The sequence below is a fragment of the Leuciscus leuciscus genome, assembly GCF_965113295.1.
Source record: "Leuciscus leuciscus genome assembly, chromosome: 13".
Taxonomy (NCBI): domain Eukaryota; kingdom Metazoa; phylum Chordata; class Actinopteri; order Cypriniformes; family Leuciscidae; genus Leuciscus; species Leuciscus leuciscus.
The window spans coordinates 34,878,745-34,902,848 of NC_138737.1; the positions used below are offsets into that span (position 1 = coordinate 34,878,745).

The following is a 24,104-nucleotide window of genomic DNA, read 5'->3' on the forward strand; positions in this document are numbered from 1 at the left end:
TTTGTTGCCATTGGCTTTTGGCTTGCTTAGTTGGGGACATTCAATTTAACATTTAATTTAATATTCAACAATAATATTGATCTGCCTGCATTGACGCCATTATATGAGAACTGAACTGAGCAGGACGATGACATCACGGTTTCCTCCAGAACGGCTATATATATATAAATTAACTAAATTAATAACTTTTTTACAACAAAAATGAAACATCAATGATCTTACTTAAGCTGGACTGTGACACTATTTTCTTCTGGAAACAAACTTTGTTGCATTATTTTCCTGTTACCTCTGTAAAGATGCTTTGAAACAATCTGTATTGTAAAAAGCGCTATACAAATAAATAAATAAATGTGACTTGACCGAATGGCACATGAGTGACCCTGGTACCCCATACTCCTGTAATGCCCCCCACAAGACATATCAGGGAACATGGTCGTAAGCCTTCTCCAAGTCCACAAAACACATGCCTGGATAGGCAAACTCCCATGTCCCCTCCAGGGTAAAAACCTGGTCCACTGTTCCAAGCCTTGGTTGAAAATCTCACTGTTCCTCCTCCTCTAGTTCCCTTTCAAGGGAACTCCCGTTGCGTCGAAAACTGACGCTATGGGAACGCTTTGCGTGATGACGTCTTGAAGCACATGTAAAATCAGTCCAATGGTGTGGCGGAACGTCAGAGGCGGGTGACGTCACGTACCAGGAAGCTATAAAAGCCGGCCCGAAACAGAAAACGAAAGCTTTCTGAGTCTTCAGTTGCGCTCTGTGTTGAATCTGTCCTTGTTATTTGGTGTTGTCTGTCTATATTATATATATATATTCAGTATGGCGAGCAAGCAGCAGTTTAGAGTGTGTGTCCATCCCTGCCCGCGTTATTTAACGGGAGGTGATACTCACGCTCTTTGTGTTGTTTGTTTGGGTGAGGAGCATGCCCAGTCAGCACTCGAGGGTGGTGACTGTGTGCATTGCGACGCGCTTCCATTGCGCACGCTCCGATCCCGCTTGGCTCGGTTCAATCCCGATCGCGTTCCCCAGGGCTCGGGTCCCGCCGCTGCCGAGGCACGGCGGCAATCACAGACCTGGGGTTCGCAAATGGATCTATCAGTGGATGTTGAGACGGGCTCTGCCTTATCTCAACATCCTTCTGATAGATCCAGTGCCTCTCATCAGGGTGTGGAAGCACGCGCTGCGGTTTCTTCCCCCCCGATGGAGGCACCAATACTGCAATTGTCCAGCTCTGAGGAGTTGGACGTTGTTAGTATTGAAGCTGAGTCTGAGGATTCGCCACCTCAGTCTCACGCTTTTGAGGAATTGCTCGATGTTGTCACGAGAGCAGTTCACAGATTATCTATTGAGTGGCCAGAGGATAGGCAGGACGTTCGTTCGAAAAGTAAGCTCGACGAACGCTTCCTGCCATCTCGTACACAGCCTCAGGGAAGAAGCCTTCCGTTTTTCCCCGATCTCCACACCGAGGTGTCGAAATCGTGGGGAAAACCGGTTTCATACAGAGTGTATGCACCACAAACATCCCACTATTCTTCCATTCCCAAATATAAAGAATATGGTTATGGGGAGATGCCGAAGGTGGAGGAGACGCTTGCGAGCTATCTCTCTCCAGCAACGGCATCTTCCCTGAAAGCTCCTTCACTTCCCTCTAAGCCAGTAAAATTCACATCATCTCTGGTTCATAAATCGTATGCAGCCGCTGGTCAAGCTGCAGCGTGTCTGCATACGATGTCTATTATGCAAGCCTATCAGGCAGAATTATTGGGGGATTTAGAGGAGGGCGGGGGAATTGGTCCTGACACAGTGGCTGAACTACGCAGAGCCACAGATCTGTCTCTCAGGGCCACCAAGGAGACCGCTAAATCAATCGGGCGGTCTATGGCAGCCCTGGTGGCCACTGAGAGGCATCTGTGGCTCAATTTGAGCGATATAAAAGAGAAAGAAAAGCACGTTCTCTTAGATGCTCCGGTTTCCACTGTTGGTTTATTTGGTGATGCAGTAAACAGTGCGGTAGCTAAATCTCAGGAAGCTGCTAAACAGGCAGCTGCATTACAAAAAGTTCTCCCCCGCCGTTCTTTCATTGAGGCTGCTGAGCGGGAGCAGCATCACTCCTCTAAAAAGAGCGCTGAACATCGTGCCACTCAAAAACAGAGTGTGTCCTCTCGTGCTCCCCCACAAAAATCTCGGGGACACGGAGGGCGCTCTCAAACCCAGCAGTCTTCGAGGGGTAAAACGGATCTGCGGACCGTTATTACCGCCAAGAAGGCTGCTGGGAAAAAGTCCTGATGTCTGAGGGCTCAGGACAAATGAGGGTGGTCCCCCCGAAGCAGAGCGGTTAACACCTCTTTTCACGGTGCCCGTCTCTCTTCGGTGCCCTCAGGGGACCGTTCTGCCAACCCTGCCACCTCTGGTGTTACAGGGCGCAGCGGTCTCCGGCGAGCACATATCTCAAGGTCCACCCGGAAACGTAGTGGCCTCGGGATGCCCGCCCCCTCTGAGGAGGGTGCTAGAGCAGTCTGTTTGGTCGTTCCCTGCCGGTGCGCCGTTACAGGGCGACGAACCGACTACTCAACAGCAGGAGAAAAATACGGTGCCGTCTCTCTTCGGTGCCCTCAGGGGACCGTTCTGCCAACCCTGCCGCCTCCGGTGTTACAGGGCGCAGCGGTCTCCGGCGAGCACATATCTCAAGGTCCACCCGGAAACGTAGTGGCCTCGGGATGCCCGCCCCCTCTGAGGAGGGTGCTGGAGCAGTCTGTTTGGTCGTTCCCTGCCGGTGCGCCGTTACAGGGCGACGAACCGACTACTCAACAGCAACAAAATCCAGAAACCAGTCTCGAGAGACTGGTACCTCTAGTGGAATCTTTGACAGCGTGGAAGCTACTGTCAAATGTTTCTCGTTGGGTCCTGCAGACCGTGGAAAAAGGGTATTAGATACAATTCTATTAACGCCCACCGCGGTTTATGGGGGTCCTCCCCACAGTGGTGGGCCCCGAGCAGGTTCTGGTTATGGAACAGGAAGTAAACACTCTGTTAGAGAAAGGGGCCATAGAATATGTACCCCCCTCCAACAGGGAAACCGGGTTTTACAACCGGTACTTCATAGTTCCAAAAAAGGACGGGGGATTGCGTCCCATTTTAGATCTTCGAGTTCTGTACGAGTACATGCAGCTCAAGTTCAAAATGTTAACCTTGAGACAAATCGTGCCACAGATCAGGTCCGAGGACTGGTTTGTCACGATAGACTTCAAGGACGCATATTTCCATCCGTCCGTGTCATTGGAAGTTCCTGAGGTTTGCTTTCGGGGGCAAAGCATACCAATATCGAGTTCTTCCATTCGGCCTGGCTTTATCACCCCGCACTTTCACCAAATGCGTGGATGCAGCTCTGGCGCCTCTGCGCCTCCGGGGTATTCGCATCACGAACTACATCGACGATTGGTTGATTTTAGCTCAGTCGCATTAGATGGCGGTTCAACATCGAGATGTTGTTCTCGCCCATATGAAAGAGTTGGGGTTACGGCTGAACGCCAAGAAGAGTGTGCTTTCTCCATTTTAGAGGACCACTTATTTAGGCGTGGTTTGGGATTCAGTGTCGATGCAGGCGCGCCTGTCATCGCCACGCTTCGATTCCATCCTGGCAGCTGTGAGAAGTGTAAAGCTAGGCCAGCTACTCACTGTCAAACAGTTCCAGAGACTGTTGGGTCTCATGGCAGCAGCTTCCAACGGGATACCTTTTGGACTGCTGCACATGAGGCCCCTGCAGTGGTGGCTCAGGACCAGAGGGTTTTTCCCCGAGGGGCAACCCATTTCGCACAATCAAGGTCACGCGGTGATGCCTACGTGCCTTGGTTATGTGGAAGAAACCTTGGTTCCTGTCCCAGGGCCCAGTGCTGTGAGCTCCTTGTCGTCGCAAACTGCTAACGACGGATGCTTCCCTCACGGGTTGGGGAGCGATCCTGAGGGTCGCTCATCTCAAGGTCTGTGGGAAGACCATCATCGTTCCTGGCATTCTATAGCCTAGAGATGTTAGCTGTCTTCCGGGCTCTGAGGAGCTTTATCACAGGTCTCAGGGGACACCATGTGTAGTACATACGGACAACACGTCGGTAGTCGCCTATATCAAGGGGGTTTGCGCTGGCATGCCATATCCTCTTGTGGTCCCAGGGGAAGTTGCTGTCACTCAAGGCAGCCTACATCCCCGGGGTCCAGAATATAGGAGCAGACACTCTGTCGAGACAGGGGCCGAGGCCCGGGGAATGGTGGCTCCACCCCCGAGGTGGTGGAGCTGATATGGAAATTATAAGTGGATCTGTTTGCGTCTCGAGAGACGTCTCACTGTCCACTTTGGTTCTCCTTCACGCATCCAGCTCCTCTGGGACGGGATGCTATGGTACAGACGTGGCCGAGGCTACGTCTGTACATCTTTCCCCCAGTTGCTCTGCTCCCGGGAGTTCTGGAAAGAGTTCGCAGGGACCGGGTCCATCTACTTCTTAGCCCCGCGCTGGCCGGGCAGAGTATGGTTTCCCGATCTTGTGTCCCTCCTCGACGGGCATCCTCTGGAGTTACCCGTCAGGAGGGACCTTCTGTCCCAGGCAGAGGGCTCGATATTTCACCCTCGGCCAGAACTGTGGAACCTGTGGGCTTGGCCTCTGAGGGGGCCCAGCTCATAGAGTCAGGTCTCTCAACCGAGGTTGTTGAGACCATTCTACAGTCCAGAGCTCCCTCCACGAGGAAACTTTATGCCCTGAAGTGGAGAGTATTCACTTCTTGGTGTAGTGACCGTCGGTTGGACCCAGTCCACTGCCCAATTGGTACAGTGCTGGAGTTCCTGCAGGAACGGTTCACTGCAGGTCTGACCCCGTCCACTTTAAAGGTCTATGTGGCGGCCATAGGTGCTTACCACAGTCCTTTGGGTGGAATGTCTGTGGGGAAAGACCCCTTGGTATCTCGTTTCCTTCGTGGCACTTGGAGGTCCTCCTCCCTTTCGAAATCGGACCAGGAGGCGAATAATTTGCTTTGCCCTGTTCGGGCGTTAGACGCGCATGTCCACAGAGCTGCCCTGTGGCGTAAAAGTGACTTTTGCTCCCCTAACAAGGGAGGTCCAGTGTCTAAGCAAAGGATGAGCAGGTGGGTGGTTGAGACTATCTCACTGGCTTATGAGGCGGCTGGACAGCCTTCTCCTTTGGCTGTCCGGTCGCTCTCTACTAGGAGTATGGCGGCCTCTAAGGCCCTTATATCAGGAGTATCGTTACAGGACGTCTGTGATGCGGCAGGCTGGTCCTCACCGCACACCTTCGTCAGGTTCTACTCTCTGGATTTAGACTCTACTCCAGGGTCTCATGTTTTGTCTTCTTAGTGCTGCTCACATGATTACACACAGGACAGACATTTGTAGCTATGGAGGCGTTGGTATAGACGTTCCCATAGCGTCAGTTTTCGACGCAACGGGAGTTCCCTTGAAAGGGAACGCCTCGGTTACAACTGTAACCTCGGTTCCCTGAAGAGGGAACGAGCGTTGCGTCGCCTTGCCATATCTCCTTCATGCCTGTCAGCGCGACTTCAGACTTTACGAAGCTTTCGTTTTCTGTTTCGGGCCGGCTTTTATAGCTTCCTGGTACGTGACGTCACCCGCCTCTGACGTTCCGCCACACCATTGGACTGATTTTACATGTGCTTCAAGACGTCATCACGCAAAGCGTTCCCATAGCGTCAGTTTTCGACGCAACGCTCGTTCCCTCTTCAGGGAACCGAGGTTACAGTCGTAACCGAGGCGTTTGACAGTTGGGTGGAGTCTGAGGGCTCTCCGATTGATCAGGCGCCGATATTTATCGGCCGATGATAGCTCTATATAGTTTGATCAGTGGTCTCGATAAAAGCCGATCAGAATCAAAACTCGAGACACAATTTTTCTATGCACAGCTAGACTTGCTTCATTACATTCACCAGTCTTCCAGTTCTACCCGGTGTCTGAAAAGGACAATAAATTTGCAGTGTCTGCAGAGAGCCTACCTAAAAGCCCAAACTTGACGTCCAAATCAGCTAGATCAGTTATTGTCGTAAAAAACAGGTTGCGGTTTGCTACTGCAGGATGTTCTCGGTAATAAAAAGAGTTATTAAACCTGCATTAAACCTGCATTAAGCCACGAAAGAGACGGAGTGGAACACGGACAAGCAAAGTGAACTTTGAGCTTCTATACGGTTAAAAACACAGAAATATGTCAAAATGACCAGCTTGGTGAGTATTTGCTTAAACACAGGCCGTTATGTCTTGAGTGAACACAAACAGTTGAGAAAGAAAATACACTTGTAACAGTATATTAGATCTGTGCATTTGGTCTTAAAGTGACAGTAGCCTAATAAACCTGCTGATGTCCATGTCATTAATGTTAATCAAACAAGAAAAGACAAAGAGAAAATCACTCATTGCTCTTTAGTAGATTTACTAGGATTAATCTCGATTTATGAAACATCACTGAACTTAAGCTGGACTGTGACAGTATTTTCTTCTGGAAACATACTTTGTTGCATTATTTTCCTGTTATCTCTGTAAAGCTGCTTTGAAACAATCTGTATTGTAAAAAGCACTATATAAATAAATGTGACTTGACTCTAATTTATACAGTGAAGACTATGCAGTGATGTTTTACATTTGATTACTTTCTGTTGATAAAGACTATTCTGTTTTTACTATTTGTTTCATTGGAATGCTGTATTTGTTAGGCTCTAAGTTGTTCCTAATCACCTCTAAGAGAGGGGAAAGAATATGTTGCACATGTTGCTTGTCAATAAATAAAGAGTTCATGATACTTTCTCATCTCTTAATTTTTTTATACTTAAAATACATTGTTGTTAAGAATAGTATTATTTATTTCGGTGATCAGTATCAGTGCTCGTATCAGCCATTACTGCTTCCAGTCGGTAATCGGTGATTGGCCCCAAAATTCCTGATCGGAGCATCCTTAGCGGATTCTCCTTTCCAGCACTCTGGCCTAGGCTTTCCCAGGTAGGCTGAGAAACATGATGCCCTGATAGTTAGAACAGGGGTTTTCAAACTTCTTGTGTGTGTGGACCACTATTTGTAATCAAGAATTTTCGCGGACCACCTCATAATACACATAATAAAATATGTCTACACACAGTCCTACCTGAATTAATCCGCACCACTAACCTCTAAACAGGCTTGTTAAAAGAAAGTTTACTGCACACAACGGCTGCCACATATTTTATTTATTTATTTACTCAAGCGCCCGAGGGCATAATCAGGTTCATTTGAACAACAGGCTGATTTCCATAGCAATGGAGTATGAAATCTATACAGTAATAAGAACACTTTGATATAAGTTAGTCAACATTTCAAAACCTTTGGCGATTTTAGGGGATTATTAATCTTCAGAGTTTTACAAGTCCTCAAAAAGTAGGCTTGAGTTTGTCCACTTACAGCACATCCGCAAAACATTTCAGAAACGCGAGATCAAGAAACTAACTGGAAATTAAAATAATAACAGGCCTTATTCATTCCATTTATAAACATTTTGTTTCATATAAACTGCCTATAAAGGCTATGCGTGTGATGCGAGAACATATTTGCCTCTGCCCTTTTCTCTTCAGAGAACCTGTTGCTATCCACTGATCCATGTTAAGGTTCTAACGGCACTGAACTTGAACGTCACGGCCGAGCGCCACTAGCCTATTTTAGTAATCACACAATAACTTGACAATTTAATTTCAATTTTATATCAATATAGGCCTACATATTCTTTTTACTTTTTATTTTTTTATGGGAATTTCCTGGTAAAATTAAGGTAAAAAAATATTATTTTACTTTGCCTTTCCACGGACCACCTGCAGTACCCTCACGGACCACTAGTGGTCCGCCACAGTTTGGGAATGGCCGAGTTAGAACACATTTTGAAAATGGGAACCACCACACCCATCTGCCAACGGCCAGGTGCTGTCCCTGATTCCCATGTGATGTGGAACAGGTGTCAACCAGGACAGCCCGACTACATCCAGGGCCGTAAGTATCTCAGGGCAAATCTCACCTCACCACCTCAGACCTTTTAAACTACCTCAGTGACTTCCGCTAAGAAAATCACTAAATGGAAAACAGTTATATTAAATTGTAATAATATTTGAAGGGTAGTGTGTGTGAAACAGAGTACAGTATGCAACATCACGTGACCTCACTCTGCTGAATGTGTCATTAAGAAATTACAGCACAAACCTGCACTCCAGTCGCCCGGCATGGAGAAGGTGCATCCAGCTGTGCACTCCGTCTGCCCATAACCCTCAAAAATCTGGAATTATATTAAACAAACCCTGTCAATATCATGAACAATACAGGTGAAAATATCCCCTGTACACATAATCAAAACACTTTTATTATTCATATAATATTATAGTATTTCTTATTATTAATTCATTTTATATTTATATTTTCAGTTTTCAGATATTTTTATTAATTTTAGATAAGGTTTTAGTCATTTTGTTATGTGCTATTGTCATTTTTGTTAGTTTTTTATTTATTTATTTCAGTAACACTTTCCAATAAGGTTCCATTAGTTAACTACATTTTCTAACATTAACACTGAAAAATACGTCTATTTGTTAATTTACATTAATTTCAGCATTTACTAATAAATTATTCAAATTAAAAGTTGTGTCTGTTAATATTTAATGAACCTGAGGCAACATGAACTAACCATAAACAGTTGTATTTTATGAACTAACCTTAACAAAAAAAATAAATAAATAAATAAATAAATAAATAAAATATATATATATATATATATATATATATATATATATATATATATATATATATATATATATATATATATATATATTGTAACAAATGTATTGCTCATTGTTAATGTAAATTAATGCATTAACTAACATTAACTAATGGGACCTTATTGTAAAGGGTTACCGATGTTTCTGTGTAGCTTTAATTTATTTCAGTTTTAGTTATTTTACTATTCAACTTTATTTTAATCATTGGCCAAGGTCACAATTATAATTTTAGTTTACATTTTTATTCTAATATTAATATTTTAGTTAATTTGCGATGTATTTCAATTACCAAAAATGTTTTTAAATACTTTTAACTAACAGTAGCCAATATTGGGGAACATTACTTTTAAAACTAAAGTGTTACAATATTGGGTTACTCTCTAAAAAACTAACTAATTGCATTAATTGGTTACTTTTTATGAATTGGATCATCGAAGGTGATCAGCAAAGACACTGGTGAATAAAGTGAGATTAAAGGTGCATTGTGTAATATTTAGGAGGATCTGTTGACAGAAATGCAATATCATATACATAACTATGTTTTCAGTGGTGTATAAAGATCTTACATAATGAACCGTTATGTTTTACTACCTTAGAATGAGCCATTTCTATCTACACACACCGCGGGTCTCCTTACATCGACATGTTTCTACAGTGGCCCTAAACGGACAAACGCATTTTGTTGTCAAAAATTACACACTGCACCTTCACACTGAGTTTGCATTTCACTTTTTTTATTTATTTTAAGGAATACTTCATCAGTTTTGTGCAAGTGAGATGAGTAAATGCCTGCTCTAATTTAGTCTAGACCTACAATAAGCATCATGTTCACACAACGCCTCCGCACTTACTGACGATTTCTCTCAACATGAGGACAGGAGAACTGTCAGTCAATACATGGGGAAAGTACACAGTAACTTGTGTTACTTATTTGAAAAAGGAACTCTTTTGTTGCACATTTAAAAGTAAAGCATTTATAGTTACTTGGAAAAAAACAATCTGATTACGCAATTTGCCTTAATGCGTTTCCCCCAACACTGACAATAACAACACTGCATTAAAAGCAATCTGATGTCAGAGAGGAAGGGAAGCCTTGCTTAACCTTCATGAAAACACATTTGTGTGTGTATAAAAATGCTTTACAATTTTTTTTATCTATAGATGAAAATACTTCATATTAAATTGTACTGTATTTTAAGTGAGGACTCTCACCAGACAGCCGAGGGTGGCCCTGAGGAAGGAGAGGACGGTGGGAGAGATCGGTGCAGATGCAGTGAGGATGAACCGCAGGTTTCCACCCAGACTGGCCTACGAGAAGAGAGAGAGAGAGAGAGAGAGAGAGAGAGAGAGAGAGACGTCACAAATATAAACACATTATATATCCACAAAGGGGCGCTCCAATCTCTTTTCATCAAATCTCTCCATAGCTGGAGCGTTGGGTTATTGTGAAACGCACCTGAATCTTATTGAAGATCAGTCGGTCCCACAGGCTGTTGTTCCTCACGACTCCACTACTCAGTTCTGCCTGTTTCCTCCTCACGGCGTAATGAAGAATCACTCTCCTCAACGGAGACGTGACCGAGCCCAGAATCTACACACACACACACACACGACATTCATCAGTTTAAAGGGAGTGATTATTCTCCATTTGTGTCCAGAACTCCACACTGCTGTGCAGAACACACTTTATCATAGATGCGGTTGAGTAATCGAGGGACCACGGGGAAGAAGGTGGGCTTCAGGGTCTTTATGTCATCCATCAGCAGAGCGATGTCACCCTGGTAAAAGCCAACCCGTGCTCCGTGACAAAACATCGACACCTGACGAACAGAGAAAGAGTTCACAGTAAAGTAGAGAACAAGACACAACAGAACAATATAAAAGGACAGGAAGCTGGACATATTAAATTCAAGTCAATATGAAATCATAGGTAACACTTTATAATAAAGTTAAATTCATTAACATAAATGCATACATTAGGTTTTATAAAATAAAACAAATAGCATCTATAAATCTGGGTTAATGTTCATTTATACACTAATGGTCAAAAGTTTGGAATAATTAAGATTTTTCTTGTAAATGTTTTTGAAAGTAGTCACTTCTGCTCACCGAGGCTGTGTTTATTTCACCACAGACACAGTATAAACTGTAATATAGTAAAATATTAAAATTTAAAATAAATGATGCAAAAATTTTCAGCATCATTACTCCAGTCTTCAGTGTCACATGATCCTTCAGAAATCATTCTAATATGATGATTTGCTGCTCAAGAAACATTTCTGATTATTATCAATGTTGAAAACTGTTGTGATGCTTCATATTTTGATAGATATTGTCATACACTACCATCCAAAAAGAAAATATTGAAATTGAATACTTGCTATTCAGCAAGGATGCTTTAAATTGATCAAAAGTGACAGTAAATATTAATACTGTTAAAAGAAATTTCTATTTAAAACAAATGCTTTTCTTTTGAATTTTCTGATCAACAAATAATCCAGATTTTATTTTATTATCACGGTTTCCACTAATTTATTAAACAGAAAAACTGCTTCAGCATTGATAATATTAAGAACTGTAATTAATAACTGATCATCAATAATAATTGATAACTGAGCAGCAGATCATCATATTAACATGTTTTCTGAAGGATCATGTGACTCTGAAGACTGGAGTAATGATGCTGAAAATTCAGCTTTGAATCACAGGAATAAATTACATTTTAAAATATTACAATAGAAAATAGTGATTTTAAATTGTAATAAAATTTCACAATATTACAGTTTTTACTGTATTTTGCATTAAATATAGTTGTTTAATGTTTTTGAAAGAAGTCTCAATTTAACTAGTAGTGTATATATACTATTCATATTAATTATTTCTACATTAATGTTGCTTAATAAATTTGAATTTACACTATTTAGGACTAATAAACACTCTAAAACGTCAATGATCTTATGTTCACTTAATTAATGTCCATAACTTTATTACACACCATCAGAACATTTTATTCTAAAGACAAAAGTCACGTTTCATCAAAATCTATTTCCTCCATGACTTTTCAGATTAAACCAAGGAAAACCTTTTCAGATGACAATAATAATAATAATAATAATAATAATATAAAACAACTCTATATTATCCTTGTATATTTAATCCAATCAAAACCAGAGAGGAACAAAAATCTCAAAAGTCATGTTGTACGTGATTTCTCTTTTATTATTATGATTATTATTATGATTATTTTGCTCCATTTAGAAACAGTGGCATTAAATTAGTGAGGGGTTTACCTGGATCATGCGTTCAAACATGTGGGCGAGTGGCAGATACGAGATGGACACGTCCTCTTGACGAATCACAAAGAAGCCCTGGTGTGTGTGTGCGCATAAAATGAAATTAATAAGATAAAATGGAAAATAAATGTGGTGATTAGACAAGCTGATAAGATTTAACTGGCTATCAATTCTGCACTTTCACTGGCGCTTTCCCATGCAGAGTATCAGTAGAATCTCAATATTGAGAGAACAGAATGAAGTCCATTTCACCATTAGAGGAACAAAGAGCTTTATAAACAGGACTTGAAAGAGAAAGAGGTCTCATGGGAAACTCAGGGTCTCTATTAAAGGAACAGAAAACACAGAAGGAGGAAGAACAGGACAGAAGATAAGATGAAAGCTACAGAGAGAGGATGTTAAGGTTGAAGGATAAGAAAGCAGAGAAAGCAGACACGGGAAGCTCAGATCTCTCTGACCTCGAGGATCTTGATGACAGAGGAGGTGTTGGAGGCGATGTTGCCGTGAGTTATCATGGCTCCTTTAGGCTTTCCTACATCCAAAAACAGAAACACATCTAAACCTGATATACATAAACATCATGGCTAGAGCTGCACGATTCTGGTTAAATTGAGTCTCGTGATTTATTTATTTTTTAAATAGAGATTTTGAACAGATCCTGAACAGACAACTAAACAAAATAACATCTAATTTACTAGAGGTTGTGACAAAAAATGTTAATTGCCGCAGTCTATTTAAAATGTTAAATTAATCTGAATGATTCAATGACTCACTCATAATACTTCACTTGTTTCATTACTGGATGAATCAGCGTTTTTGAACGAATCTCTTGAATTAATGATTCAATGACTCACTTATAACACTTCACTTGTTTCATTACTGGATGAATCAGCGTTTTTGAACGAATCTCTTGAATTAATGATTCAATGACTCACTCATAATACTTCACTTGTTTCATTACTGGATGAATCAGCGTTTTTGAACGAATCTCTTGAATTAATGATTCAATGACTTACTCATAATACTTCACTTGTTTCATTACTGGATGAATCAGCGTTTTTGAATGAATCTCTAGAATGAATGATTCAATGACATTTTTAAGACACTTGTCGCCACCTACTGGTGTAATGTAATCAATACAAACTTTATTTGAAGTTACTTTCAAAAGGTGATTTGCTCCATATTGATTGCTTCTGTAGACATCAGTGTTTTTATCTGAACTATAAACTTTTATCGTAGTACTTCTGTCATAATATAAATATTTGTAACACAGAAATAACGAAACTGTGTGGTTGAAAAGCCTTTGTGAAGCTGTTTCATACTTATACATGAAAACTGCTCTCTCTGGATCAGCGGCGGCGTGAACGCAGATATGAATGTTCCGGAGTGATTTTGTCAAATGTTTAATAGTTGAATAGCGAATCACTGTCATTTAGGAATGAGATCGCGCAGGTGTTCGAATCGAGATTGCGATCTTTTAACATTATTCATGCAGGGTTTCAAAGGGTTTCAATGTCACAGGTGAAACGTGAAATTTGGTTATATATTACAACAGATCACATAACGGCCCATAAAATGAATCCGATAGTGTGAGCAGGGTGTGTGTTGGTCAGTACCTGTGGTCCCACTGGTGAAACACACTACAGCCAGATCTTCAGGTTTAGGTGGCTGAAGCAATATAAAAACAAAGAGACATCATAAACTGTTGTGTTCTGTGTGAATGTCCCTCACAAACTTACAACAGCATGTGTCTGTATGTCTCTGTGTGTCTCTGTAATGTATCTGTAATGTCTCTGTATGTCTCTGTAATGTCTCTGCATGTCTCTGCAATGTCTCTGCATGTCTCTGCAATGTCTCTGCATGTCTCTGCATGTCTCTGCATGTCTCTGCAATGTCTCTGCATGTCTCTGCATGTCTCTGCATGTCTCTGCATGTCTCTGCATGTCTCTGCATGTCTCTGTATGTCTCTGCATGTCTCTGCATGTCTCTGTATGTCTCTGTAATGTCTCTGTAATGTCTCTGTAATGTCTCTGTAATGTCTCTGTAATGTCTCTGTAATGTCTCTGTAACGTCTCTGAAGCAACAAAATGCATAGCAAATCTAGTCAGCCGAGACCAAATACAGTAATACGGTCACATCCATCAACATCCTAAAACTACTCCGAGAGTTATCAGAACAGAACTAGCAAAAAGGAGAAAAACAAATCAAGGAGCTCTTACCACAGGTGGCTTTAAGTTTTCTCTTCCCAGATCCTGCAATGCACACACACACACACACACACACACACACACAGATTTAGATCAACCACAGAGCTTTTTTCAAAGTTGAAAATAAAGCAAAGATTATTTGAGTATGCTTTACAAGAAAATATTATTTCAGTCTTTCTACTTCAAATCAATACTTTAATCAATCTACTTTAAATCAATGTTACTTGGCGTTTCTTTGTAATTATTTGTGGAATTTACTAGCAACTTTTGAGTGAAATTGTTTTACAGTAATCCCTAAATATTTTTTTTCAGTGCCTTAATCATAATGACCAGCAAATAGATTGTAAAGTGTAAAAAACAGGATTGTTCTTGCTCGTTTGAAATGTGAGGTTGATGTGACATGTAGACTTAATGTTCTCAACTCAAAGCTCAAGCCAATGACAACAGCAGTCATTTCAATAACCACCCGTCATCCATGTTTACCGCCCAATTACTTCATCTTATCCATGTTAATTCAGCAACTTGTTCCACCCTGATTAATGCCAGTGTGAACTACACCAGTACACAGGATAGTCAATCACATTCATTTACATATTAAGATATAATAGTCCAATAGTTGCATATAATAGTCTTAAAGGCCTATTTAATTGTTAGTGTCAGAGAGAGGGGGAAATTGGCCATTAAAAAGTAAATTTTTCATGGCCAAGAAAAAACAAAAATGTTTTAAAATGCAAAAAAATGCGAATGCTTAGTTATTTTAACTTGATTTTTTGTGTCATGTCAGTTGCATTAAATACTATTCCTGACCATAATCTGTGAGAGCTGAAGTATCTCCACACCGCACTTCCTTCCTCTCTCCAGCAGGGCGGCGCTGAAGGGGTTAAAGAGCACCAGGCAGGACAGCATGGGGGTCACACACTTCTCCTTGTTATTTAATAGAGATTCTGCTTTATCCTCCTTATCACAGATCACCATAGAGATCTCCGCTGGAGAGAGAGAGATAGGACAGAGATGAAGCTCTGATGTAAATTTGAGCACTTCAGCATTGTTTTGAGCCATTATAAGAACGAGGTCATGTGCCTGTCTTACTCACCCAGGTTAAGGATGTGAACCATGGCTTCTAATCCAAGTGTATCGTAGAGAGGCACGAGAGCCATGGAGAACGTGTAGCAGGCCAGCTCTGTAATGACCCACTGCAGCCAGCAGGGGGAGACAAGCAAAGCAGGAACATTAGAGACACCCAGTTCTGATCCACCCGGAGAAACATCTCTGTTAGCATTCCCATTCTCCTCAATGGCAGTGTGACTATCGGAAGAATGTGACTTTGCTCATAGCCACTCAGTGATTTAACCGATTAGTCAAAATGCATCTATTTTTGCTTTTTATTTAATGAAAACAGATATAGGCTACAAATTACATTATCAGCATAACAATTTGAGAGAAAAGTTTAGCTGAATTTTTTTTTTACATGAAAATCCATATGGTTTAGCATTTGGTGTATTCCCATCTGGCATTTTGCAAAACCTGATGACAATGTCATCCAGCATGAATTTCGAATGATCCAAAGATCTTTGCTTCGATGGAAGCAAGAAAATATTATCTTTTGCATTTTGTGTTTTAACCCTCCATCAGCTTCTTTGGAGATTTTTACAAAATTTGGATAAATTTAAAACCTTTTTCAAATGTTCTTAGAGGAGTAGAAATATTACATTGCAAAAGATGTTTTGCCAGCCAAAGACCTCCGTCATGTGCTTTGACCACAGGAGCTTTTCTGACCATTTGTACAAAGGATCATGACTAACGTCACAAATGTGTGACCTAGAAACAGTGCAGAATTTTAATTACTTCTTTTTTTCCAGGTTTTAATTTTTTTATGAATCCAAGGTTTTCAATTCAAACACATTTGGACGGAATTTATTATTTCTCTTACATAAGCAGTTACATTCATACATTTGTTTCAGAGGCAAAAAAACTTTTGATTATAAAAATAAACTTTGCACATAACTGTTCGGAATCACGGCGAATTTTAAATGTTTTAAATTGAATAAAAAAAATATTAAAGGGGACCTATTATGCAAAACTCACTTTTACATGGTGTTTGAACATAAATGTGTTCTCATGTTAGCACCTATTAAAAAAAAAAAAATCTAAACTATTTAGTTCATTTTGTGTGTGCGGAGAGCGCCCCAGACCCTCCCACTTTTGATTTTAGCGAATCAATATTATTTTTATATATTTTGCCCTGATATGATTGTAAAGCGCTTTGGGTGTACAGTAGTGCATATGAAAGCACTATATAAATGCCTCATTCATTCATTAAATTCATGTGAGTGGACCGTTATCGACTTTCAAGTAGGCACAATATCTCTTCCGAGATGAAAGTAAATTCGGTTTTATCTTTACAAAACAATCCTTTCACGGGGTGTTCAAATTAAGGAAAAAAATAAGGATCACAGAGCTTGGACAGAGTTGGCTGGATGTAAGTCATGCCTTTTATTGTTTTCCCTGTTTGCTATTTCAAAGTCCTGTCAGGGAAGCGTTGTGGGCAACGACACAGAAAATTAAACAATGCAGTTTAACTTGAGGCGATCATCAAGATCCCAAGCACAATTGCTTGTGCAGATGATTTGCTTATACAAAGGACATGTCTCTTTTCAAATAAAATATGATACACTTTAAGTATCTTTATGGATGTATTGTTACATGTAGGCTACTATATTGAAATAGACAAATAATTTTCATCATACATTCAGTCATGTATCAATTAAAATGAATAATCTATAAGTATTTTGGAGATCACAGTTTTTGCAAACTTATTGTATTGGGCTTTATTAAACTTTATGAAACTATAATGAATTTAAGTGCAATTTTTTACTACAAGTCAATTTATTAAACAAATTCCACAGTCTTTAAACTGAGATCTTAAAGGATTTGCTATCCTGTGGCTCCCTCCAGTGGGAAACATTAGTGGTGTGGCCTTTGAAATAAATGGCTGATGACTGATTAATTAGGGGCCAAGCACCGAAGGTGCGGAGGCACCTATTGTATTTGTTCCGGTTCTTATTATTAGGGGCCAAGCACCGAAGGTGCGGAGGCACCTATTGTATCTGTTCCCGTTCTTATTATTATTATTATTATTATTATTATTATTATTATTCTTCTTCCACTCTGGGAGTCTATGGCAGCCCATAGAACCGATTGCGGGAAAGTTGTAATGGTTTGAGATTCTGATAGAGGACAGTCCCAACATTAAATACACCAATTTTGGTGTGTCTAAGTCATTCCCTCTAGCGCCACCACCTGTCCAAAATTTCACTTTTGTTTTGCTAATAACTTTTGAACCGTAAGGCCAATCAACAAAATTCTTTTTTCCTCTGATTCCTGAGCTCATGCCGATTCGATTGCACCCTATGTCGTCATTTTCCGTCATACAAACATGGCCGCCATTTTGAATTATTCTCAAAACCTACTTTTTCGAACTCGTCCTAGACAGTTTGTCCGATTTGCACGAAAATTGAACCAGATCATCTTCAGGCAGTGCTGACCAAAAGTTATTAAAATCTAGTTGATTTGTCAAACCGTTTTCAATAAACGCTCGAACAAATTTTACGTAGCGCTTGCGAAAACAGTCGTAAGGCTTTATCTTCGCAACGCTTTATCGTATTCAGACCAAACTTGGTACATGTCATCACAAGCATGACCTGAGGCTACATGCTGCGTTTCGGCGCAGCGCCACCTACTGGTCCAGAGATATGAAAAATGGCTATTTTTGCTTATAACTTCTGAACAATTTGTCCAAAAATCATAAAATTGGTCTTGTTAGATTCAGGGCAAAATGCCGAGTCGACTGATATCCAATTTTACCATATCGGCCATTTTGACTGTCGGCCATTTTGAATTTTGTGCTAAAATGCTGTATTTTAAGAACGCATGAACGGATTGTTACGAAACTTGGTATGGGTCATCAGCACGATGTCCTGAAGGAGCCTGAGAAGTTTCGAAACAGCGCCACCTAGTGGTTAATCTTTTTATTCAAATGCTTATAACTTTGGGTGTGGTCGACTTATTTTCACGAGACTCATCTAATTAGACTCCTGAATCCTTGCCGAGTCCTACGATACCAAACATGCTAGGTTTCGCCTTACGGTTTGTGTAGCGTTGTGATTTAGCGCTTAAAAAACATTTGGCTATATCTGCGAAACCGCTAGTCTGATCGAGACGAAACCACCGTCAGAAGTTTGGAAACATAGGTCGATAGCTATACGCCAATGCCCAATTGCGAAAATATTGATAGTAAGGGGTAGTAAAATCCAATCAAAGTCATGTGTCAGTCATTTTTTACGTGTTTTTTCATATAAATGTCTATAACTCCAAAGCGAATTGAGATATTTTCACCAAAATTGACACAGATATGTATGGGCTCACTCTGAGGACACTTTAAAAAAATGGTGTGACTGAGCCTCTTGGTGGCGCTATAATAGAACAAAACATGAAATTCCCATTGACTTCAATACAGTTTTGTGAAATAAAATGCGATACTAAACAAATGCATTGGTGTTATTTAATGAAACTCAGAAAGTGCGTTCAGCACCATTTCCTGAAAGTACCCAACATATTTCAAGACAGCGCCACCTTTTGGTCAAAAGTTATAACAAAACTTCTAAAAATGCTAATAACTTTTGAATAAATCTGCCCATTGAAATGCCACTGGTATTAATAGATTCCTTGGGTCAAGCCGAGAACATAGAAACCAAGTTTTCCTTATTTGGCCTAACTTCCTGTCCGCCATCTTGATTTTCATTCAAAACATACAATTTCGAACTCCTCCTACACCGTTTGTCCGATTTTCACCAAAATCGAATCGTATCATCTCCAGACCGTGCCGACTAAAAGTTATCGATTTCGTCTCGATTGACGAAACTGTTTTTGTATAGCGCAGCAGCAAATTTGAGGCATGATGCTAAAAGCACTATTCAGGCTTTATCTCTGCAATGCTTTGACATATTGACACCAAACTTTGTATGTGTCATTGTCACTTCACTCTGACCACATCACATCAGTTTTGTAACTGCGCCACCTATTGGTCGAAAGTGATAATGCATTAAATCATTTTTATTTACTGTTTCTATGAATTTTTCAGGCATTTTGCCTAAAATCCTCTTTAATGTCTTTAATTGCTCATTGTTGCAGTTGGTCTGACACTTTCAGCAATGTTGGCATGTCTTGTCATCTGATTGTGCTTGGCCCCGCTAAATGCTGCTTGCAGCTTTAATTATTATTATTATTCTTCTTCTTCCGACTGGGCGTCTATGGCAGCCCATAGAACCGATTGCGGGAAAGTTGTTTTGGTTTGACATTCTGATAGAGGACAGTCCCAACATTAAATACACCAATTTTGGTGTTTCTAAGTCACTCCCTCTAGCGCCACCACCTGTCCAAAGTTTCACTTTTATTATGCTAATAACTTTTGAAGCGTAAGGCCAATCAACAAAATTCTTTTTTCCTCTGATTCCTGAGCTCATGCCGATTCGATTGCACCCTATGACGTCATTTTCCGGCTTATAAATATGGTCGCCATTTTGAATGTGCTGAAAAAGCTACTTTTTCGAACTCGTCCTAGACGGTTTGTCCGATTTGCACGAAAATTGAACCAGATCATCTTCAGGCAGTGCTGACCAAAAGTTATGGAATTCAAATTGATTCGTCAAACCGTTTTCGAATAACGCTCGAACACATTTTACGTAGCGCTTGCGAAAACAGTCGTAGGGCTGTATCTCCGCAACGCTTTATCGGATTCAGACCAAAATTGGTACAGGTCATCACAAGCATGACCTGAGGCTACATGCTGCGTTTCGGCGCAGCGCCACCTACTGGTCCGGAGATATGAAAAAGGGCTATTTTTGCTTATAACTTCTGAACAATTTGTCCAAAAATCATAAAATTGGTCTCGTTAGATTCAGGGCAACATGCCGAGTCGACTGATATCAAATTTTACCATATCGGCCATTTTGACTGTCGGCCATTTTGAATTTTGTGCTAAAATGCTGTATTTTAAGAACGCATGAACGGATTGTTACGAAACTTGGTATGGGTCATCAGCACGATGTTTTGAAGGAGCGTGAGAAGTTTCGAAACAGCGCCACCTAGTGGTGAATTTTTTTTTTCAAATGCTTATAACTTTGGGTGTGGTTGACTTATTTTCACCAAACTCATCTCATTAGACTCCTGAATCCTTGCCGAGTCCAACGATACCAAACATGCTAGGTTTCGCCTCACGGTTTGTGTAGCGTTGTGATTTAGCGCTTAAAAAACATTTGGCTATATCTTCGAAACCGTTTGTCCGATCGAGACGAAACCACCGTCAGAAGTTTGGAAACATAGGTCGATAGCTATACGCCAATGCCCAAATGCGAAAATATTGATGTTTAGGGGTAGTAAATTCCAATCAAAGTCATGTGTCAGTCATTTTTTACGTGTTTTTTCATATAAATGTCTATAACTCTGAAGCGAATTGAGATATTTTCACCAAAATCGACACACATATGTATGGGCTCACTCTGAGGACACATAAAAAAAATTGTGGGACTGAGCCTCTTGGTGGCGCTATAACAGAACAAAACATGAAATTCCCATTGACTTCAATACAGTTTTGTGAAATAAAATGCTATACTGAACAAATGCATTGGTGTAATATTACGAAACTCAGAATGTGCCATCAGCACCATCCCCTGAAGGTACCCAAAATATTTTGAGACAGCGCCACCTAATGGTCAAAAGTGACAATCAATTAAATCATATTTTTAATTACTCTTTCTATGATTTTTCAGCCATTTCGCCTAAAATCCTCTTTAAATGTCTTTAATTGCTCATTGTTGCAGTTGATCTGACACTTTCAGCCATGTCTTGTCGTCTTATTCTGCTTGGCCCCGGTAATGGCTGCTTGCAGCTATATTTATTATTCTTCTTCTTCCGCCATGGGAGTCTATGGCAGCCCATAGAACCGATTGCGGGAAAGTTGTTTTGGTTTGACATTCTGATAGAGGACAGTCCCAACATTAAATACACCAATTTTGGTGTTTCTAAGTCACTCCCTCTAGCGCCACCACCTGTCCAAAGTTTCACTTTTATTATGCTAATAACTTTTGAAGCGTAAGGCCAATCAACAAAATTCTTTTTTCCTCTGATTCCTGAGCTCATGCCGATTCGATTGCACCCTATGACGTCATTTTCCGGCTTATAAATATGGTCGCCATTTTGAATGTGCTGAAAAAGCTACTTTTTCAAACTCGTCCTAGACGGTTTGTCCGATTTGCACGAAAATTGAACCAGATCATCTTCAGGCAGTGCTGACCAAAAGTTATGGAATTCAAATTGATTCGTCAAACCGTTTTCGAATAACGCTCGAACACATTTTACGTAGCGCTTGCGAAAACAGTCGTAGGGCTGTATCTCCGCAACGCTTTATCGGATTCAGACCAAAATTGGTACAGGTCATCACAAGCATGACCTGAGGCTACATGCTGCGTTTCGGCGCAGCGCCACCTACTGGTCCGGAGATATGAAAAAGGGCTATTTTTGCTTATAACTTCTGAACAATTTGTCCAAAAATCATAAAATTGGTCTCGTTAGATTCAGGGCAACATGCCGAGTCGACTGATATCAAATTTGACCATATCGGCCATTTTGACTGTCGGCCATTTTGAATTTTGTGCTAAAATGCTGTATTTTAAGAACGCATGAACGGATTGTTACGAAACTTGGTATGGGTCATCAGCACGATGATCTGAAGGAGCGTGAGAAGTTTCGAAACAGCGCCACCTAGTGGTGAATTTTTTTTTTCAAATGCTTATAACTTTGGGTGTGGTTGACTTATTTTCACCAAACTCATCTCATTAGACTCCTGAATCCTTGCCGAGTCCAACGATACCAAACATGCTAGGTTTCGCCTCACGGTTTGTGTAGCGTTGTGATTTAGCGCTTAAAAAACATTTGGCTATATCTTCGAAACCGTTTGTCCGATCGAGACGAAACCACCGTCAGAAGTTTGGAAACATAGGTCGATAGCTATACGCCAATGCCCAAATGCGAAAATATTGATGTTTAGGGGTAGTAAATTCCAATCAAAGTCATGTGTCAGTCATTTTTTACGTGTTTTTTCATTTAAATGTCTATAACTCCGAAGCGAATTGAGATATCTTCACCAAAATTGACACACATATGTATGGGCTCACTCTGAGGACACGTAAAAAAAATTCTGGGACTGAGCCTCTTGGTGGCGCTATAACAGAACAAAACATGAAATTCCCATTGACTTCAATACAGTTTTGTGAAATAAAATGCTATACTGAACAAATGCATTGGTGTAATATTACGAAACTCAGAATGTGCCATCAGCACCATCCCCTGAAAGTACCCAAAATATTTTGAGACAGCGCCACCTAATGGTCAAAAGTGACAATCAATTAAATCATATTTTTAATTACTCTTTCTATGATTTTTCAGCCATTTCGCCTAAAATCCTCTTTAAATGTCTTTAATTGCTCATTGTTGCAGTTGATCTGACACTTTCAGCCATGTCTTGTCGTCTTATTCTGCTTGGCCCCGGTAATGGCTGCTTGCAGCTATATTTTTTAATTATTATTATTTATTTATTTTTGATTACTTGATGATTACTGATAATAATACACCCACATTAAACTCAAATTCAATGATTTGTGGTACCTTAAGTTATTTTATGCTTTAATAGTTGAATTTCCAACTGCCATTTTATAGCTAAGCAGTAATTATACATTATTATATCACTTTTTAAATGGTCATTTAACAGTTGCATTCAGTCCTGCATTAAAGTCTGATTAAATGTATTTGTGCCACTCTGTTCGCGCCATTTTTTTTAGCACCACAAGTCCCCTTTAAAATTGAAAAATGTAATTTTAAATTGTGATAATACTTCACAATATTACTATTTTTACAATATTTCTGATCAAATAAATGCAGTTTAAGTGAACAAAATACACTTCTTTTAAAAACATAAAAAATTATAATAATAATAAAAAAAATTGTAAAAAAAAAAAATTGCAATGAATCCAAACTTTTGAATAACATGCACTGATGAATTGTTCACAATAATGATTTACCTCTGGTCTGTTTTGGGCAAAGATGCCCACAAACTGCTGAGGGTTTGGTTTGCAACCTTTCGCCAGCAAACCTGATCCCAACACCTGTGCCCGTTCTGCGACCTGTAACAAACGCATTGTCATAATAACCGGTTTTAGGTTATTACATGCTTATTACACAGTAGTAAATGCGTTATAACAGGCATTGCCCTCACCTCAGTGTAAGAGATCCACTGATAGGGTTCTCTGGGTTTCCTGAAGCCAAGACATGGGCCATCACCTGCACAGCACAAAGAACACTGTTAGTCATTATATGACTCTCTGGAATACTTCGGTTCTGACTATGAAACTCTGAGGTCATAAATATATGTTTTATAATGATAACTAGCTACTGAACTGCATAACTGGCTGATTTTCTATGTTTCTGTATGTGCATTGTGTCCTGATCACATTGTACATCACCCCTTACTTAACGTTTGTCTGCTGTTCTAAAATTATTAGTCTTTTAGCTTCAATCCAGATGCTTTCGAATCCAAGCACAAAAACACTTCAAACACGAGCAATCGACTACGAATCTATTTCTCAATCACTTCACTGAAGGAAGCTACATATAATGAAAGCATTATCGATCCAAGAAAGCCTTGCAGAGCACTGCAGTAAATGAAAAGATAGGAAAAGCGAGAAGCCGTTGAATTCAT

General features: G+C 40.3%; 1 protein-coding gene and 1 long non-coding RNA gene across 2 annotated transcripts in view; both read right to left on the minus strand.

The window, feature by feature from the left end:
• Positions 1 to 24,104, minus strand: part of acsl2 (acyl-CoA synthetase long chain family member 2) — a 43,740-nt gene that overhangs the window by 6,686 nt on the left and 12,950 nt on the right. The window contains exons 4-15 of the mRNA XM_082188709.1: positions 23,622 to 23,686; positions 23,428 to 23,529; positions 15,387 to 15,486; positions 15,101 to 15,279; positions 14,306 to 14,338; positions 13,703 to 13,754; positions 12,545 to 12,618; positions 12,084 to 12,161; positions 10,479 to 10,613; positions 10,250 to 10,384; positions 10,006 to 10,101; positions 8,225 to 8,297 (exon numbers count right to left, since the gene is read on the minus strand). Coding sequence (XP_082044835.1) covers positions 8,225 to 8,297; positions 10,006 to 10,101; positions 10,250 to 10,384; positions 10,479 to 10,613; positions 12,084 to 12,161; positions 12,545 to 12,618; positions 13,703 to 13,754; positions 14,306 to 14,338; positions 15,101 to 15,279; positions 15,387 to 15,486; positions 23,428 to 23,529; positions 23,622 to 23,686 — 1,122 coding nt within the window. The remainder of the gene's footprint in view (positions 1 to 8,224; positions 8,298 to 10,005; positions 10,102 to 10,249; positions 10,385 to 10,478; positions 10,614 to 12,083; positions 12,162 to 12,544; positions 12,619 to 13,702; positions 13,755 to 14,305; positions 14,339 to 15,100; positions 15,280 to 15,386; positions 15,487 to 23,427; positions 23,530 to 23,621; positions 23,687 to 24,104) is intronic.
• LOC309513124 lies at positions 483 to 6,962 on the minus strand. The gene is made up of 3 exons (XR_014211326.1): positions 6,808 to 6,962; positions 5,780 to 6,022; positions 483 to 557 (listed from the first exon to the last, which is right to left on the minus strand). It is a non-coding gene; the product is annotated as an uncharacterized lncRNA (long non-coding RNA).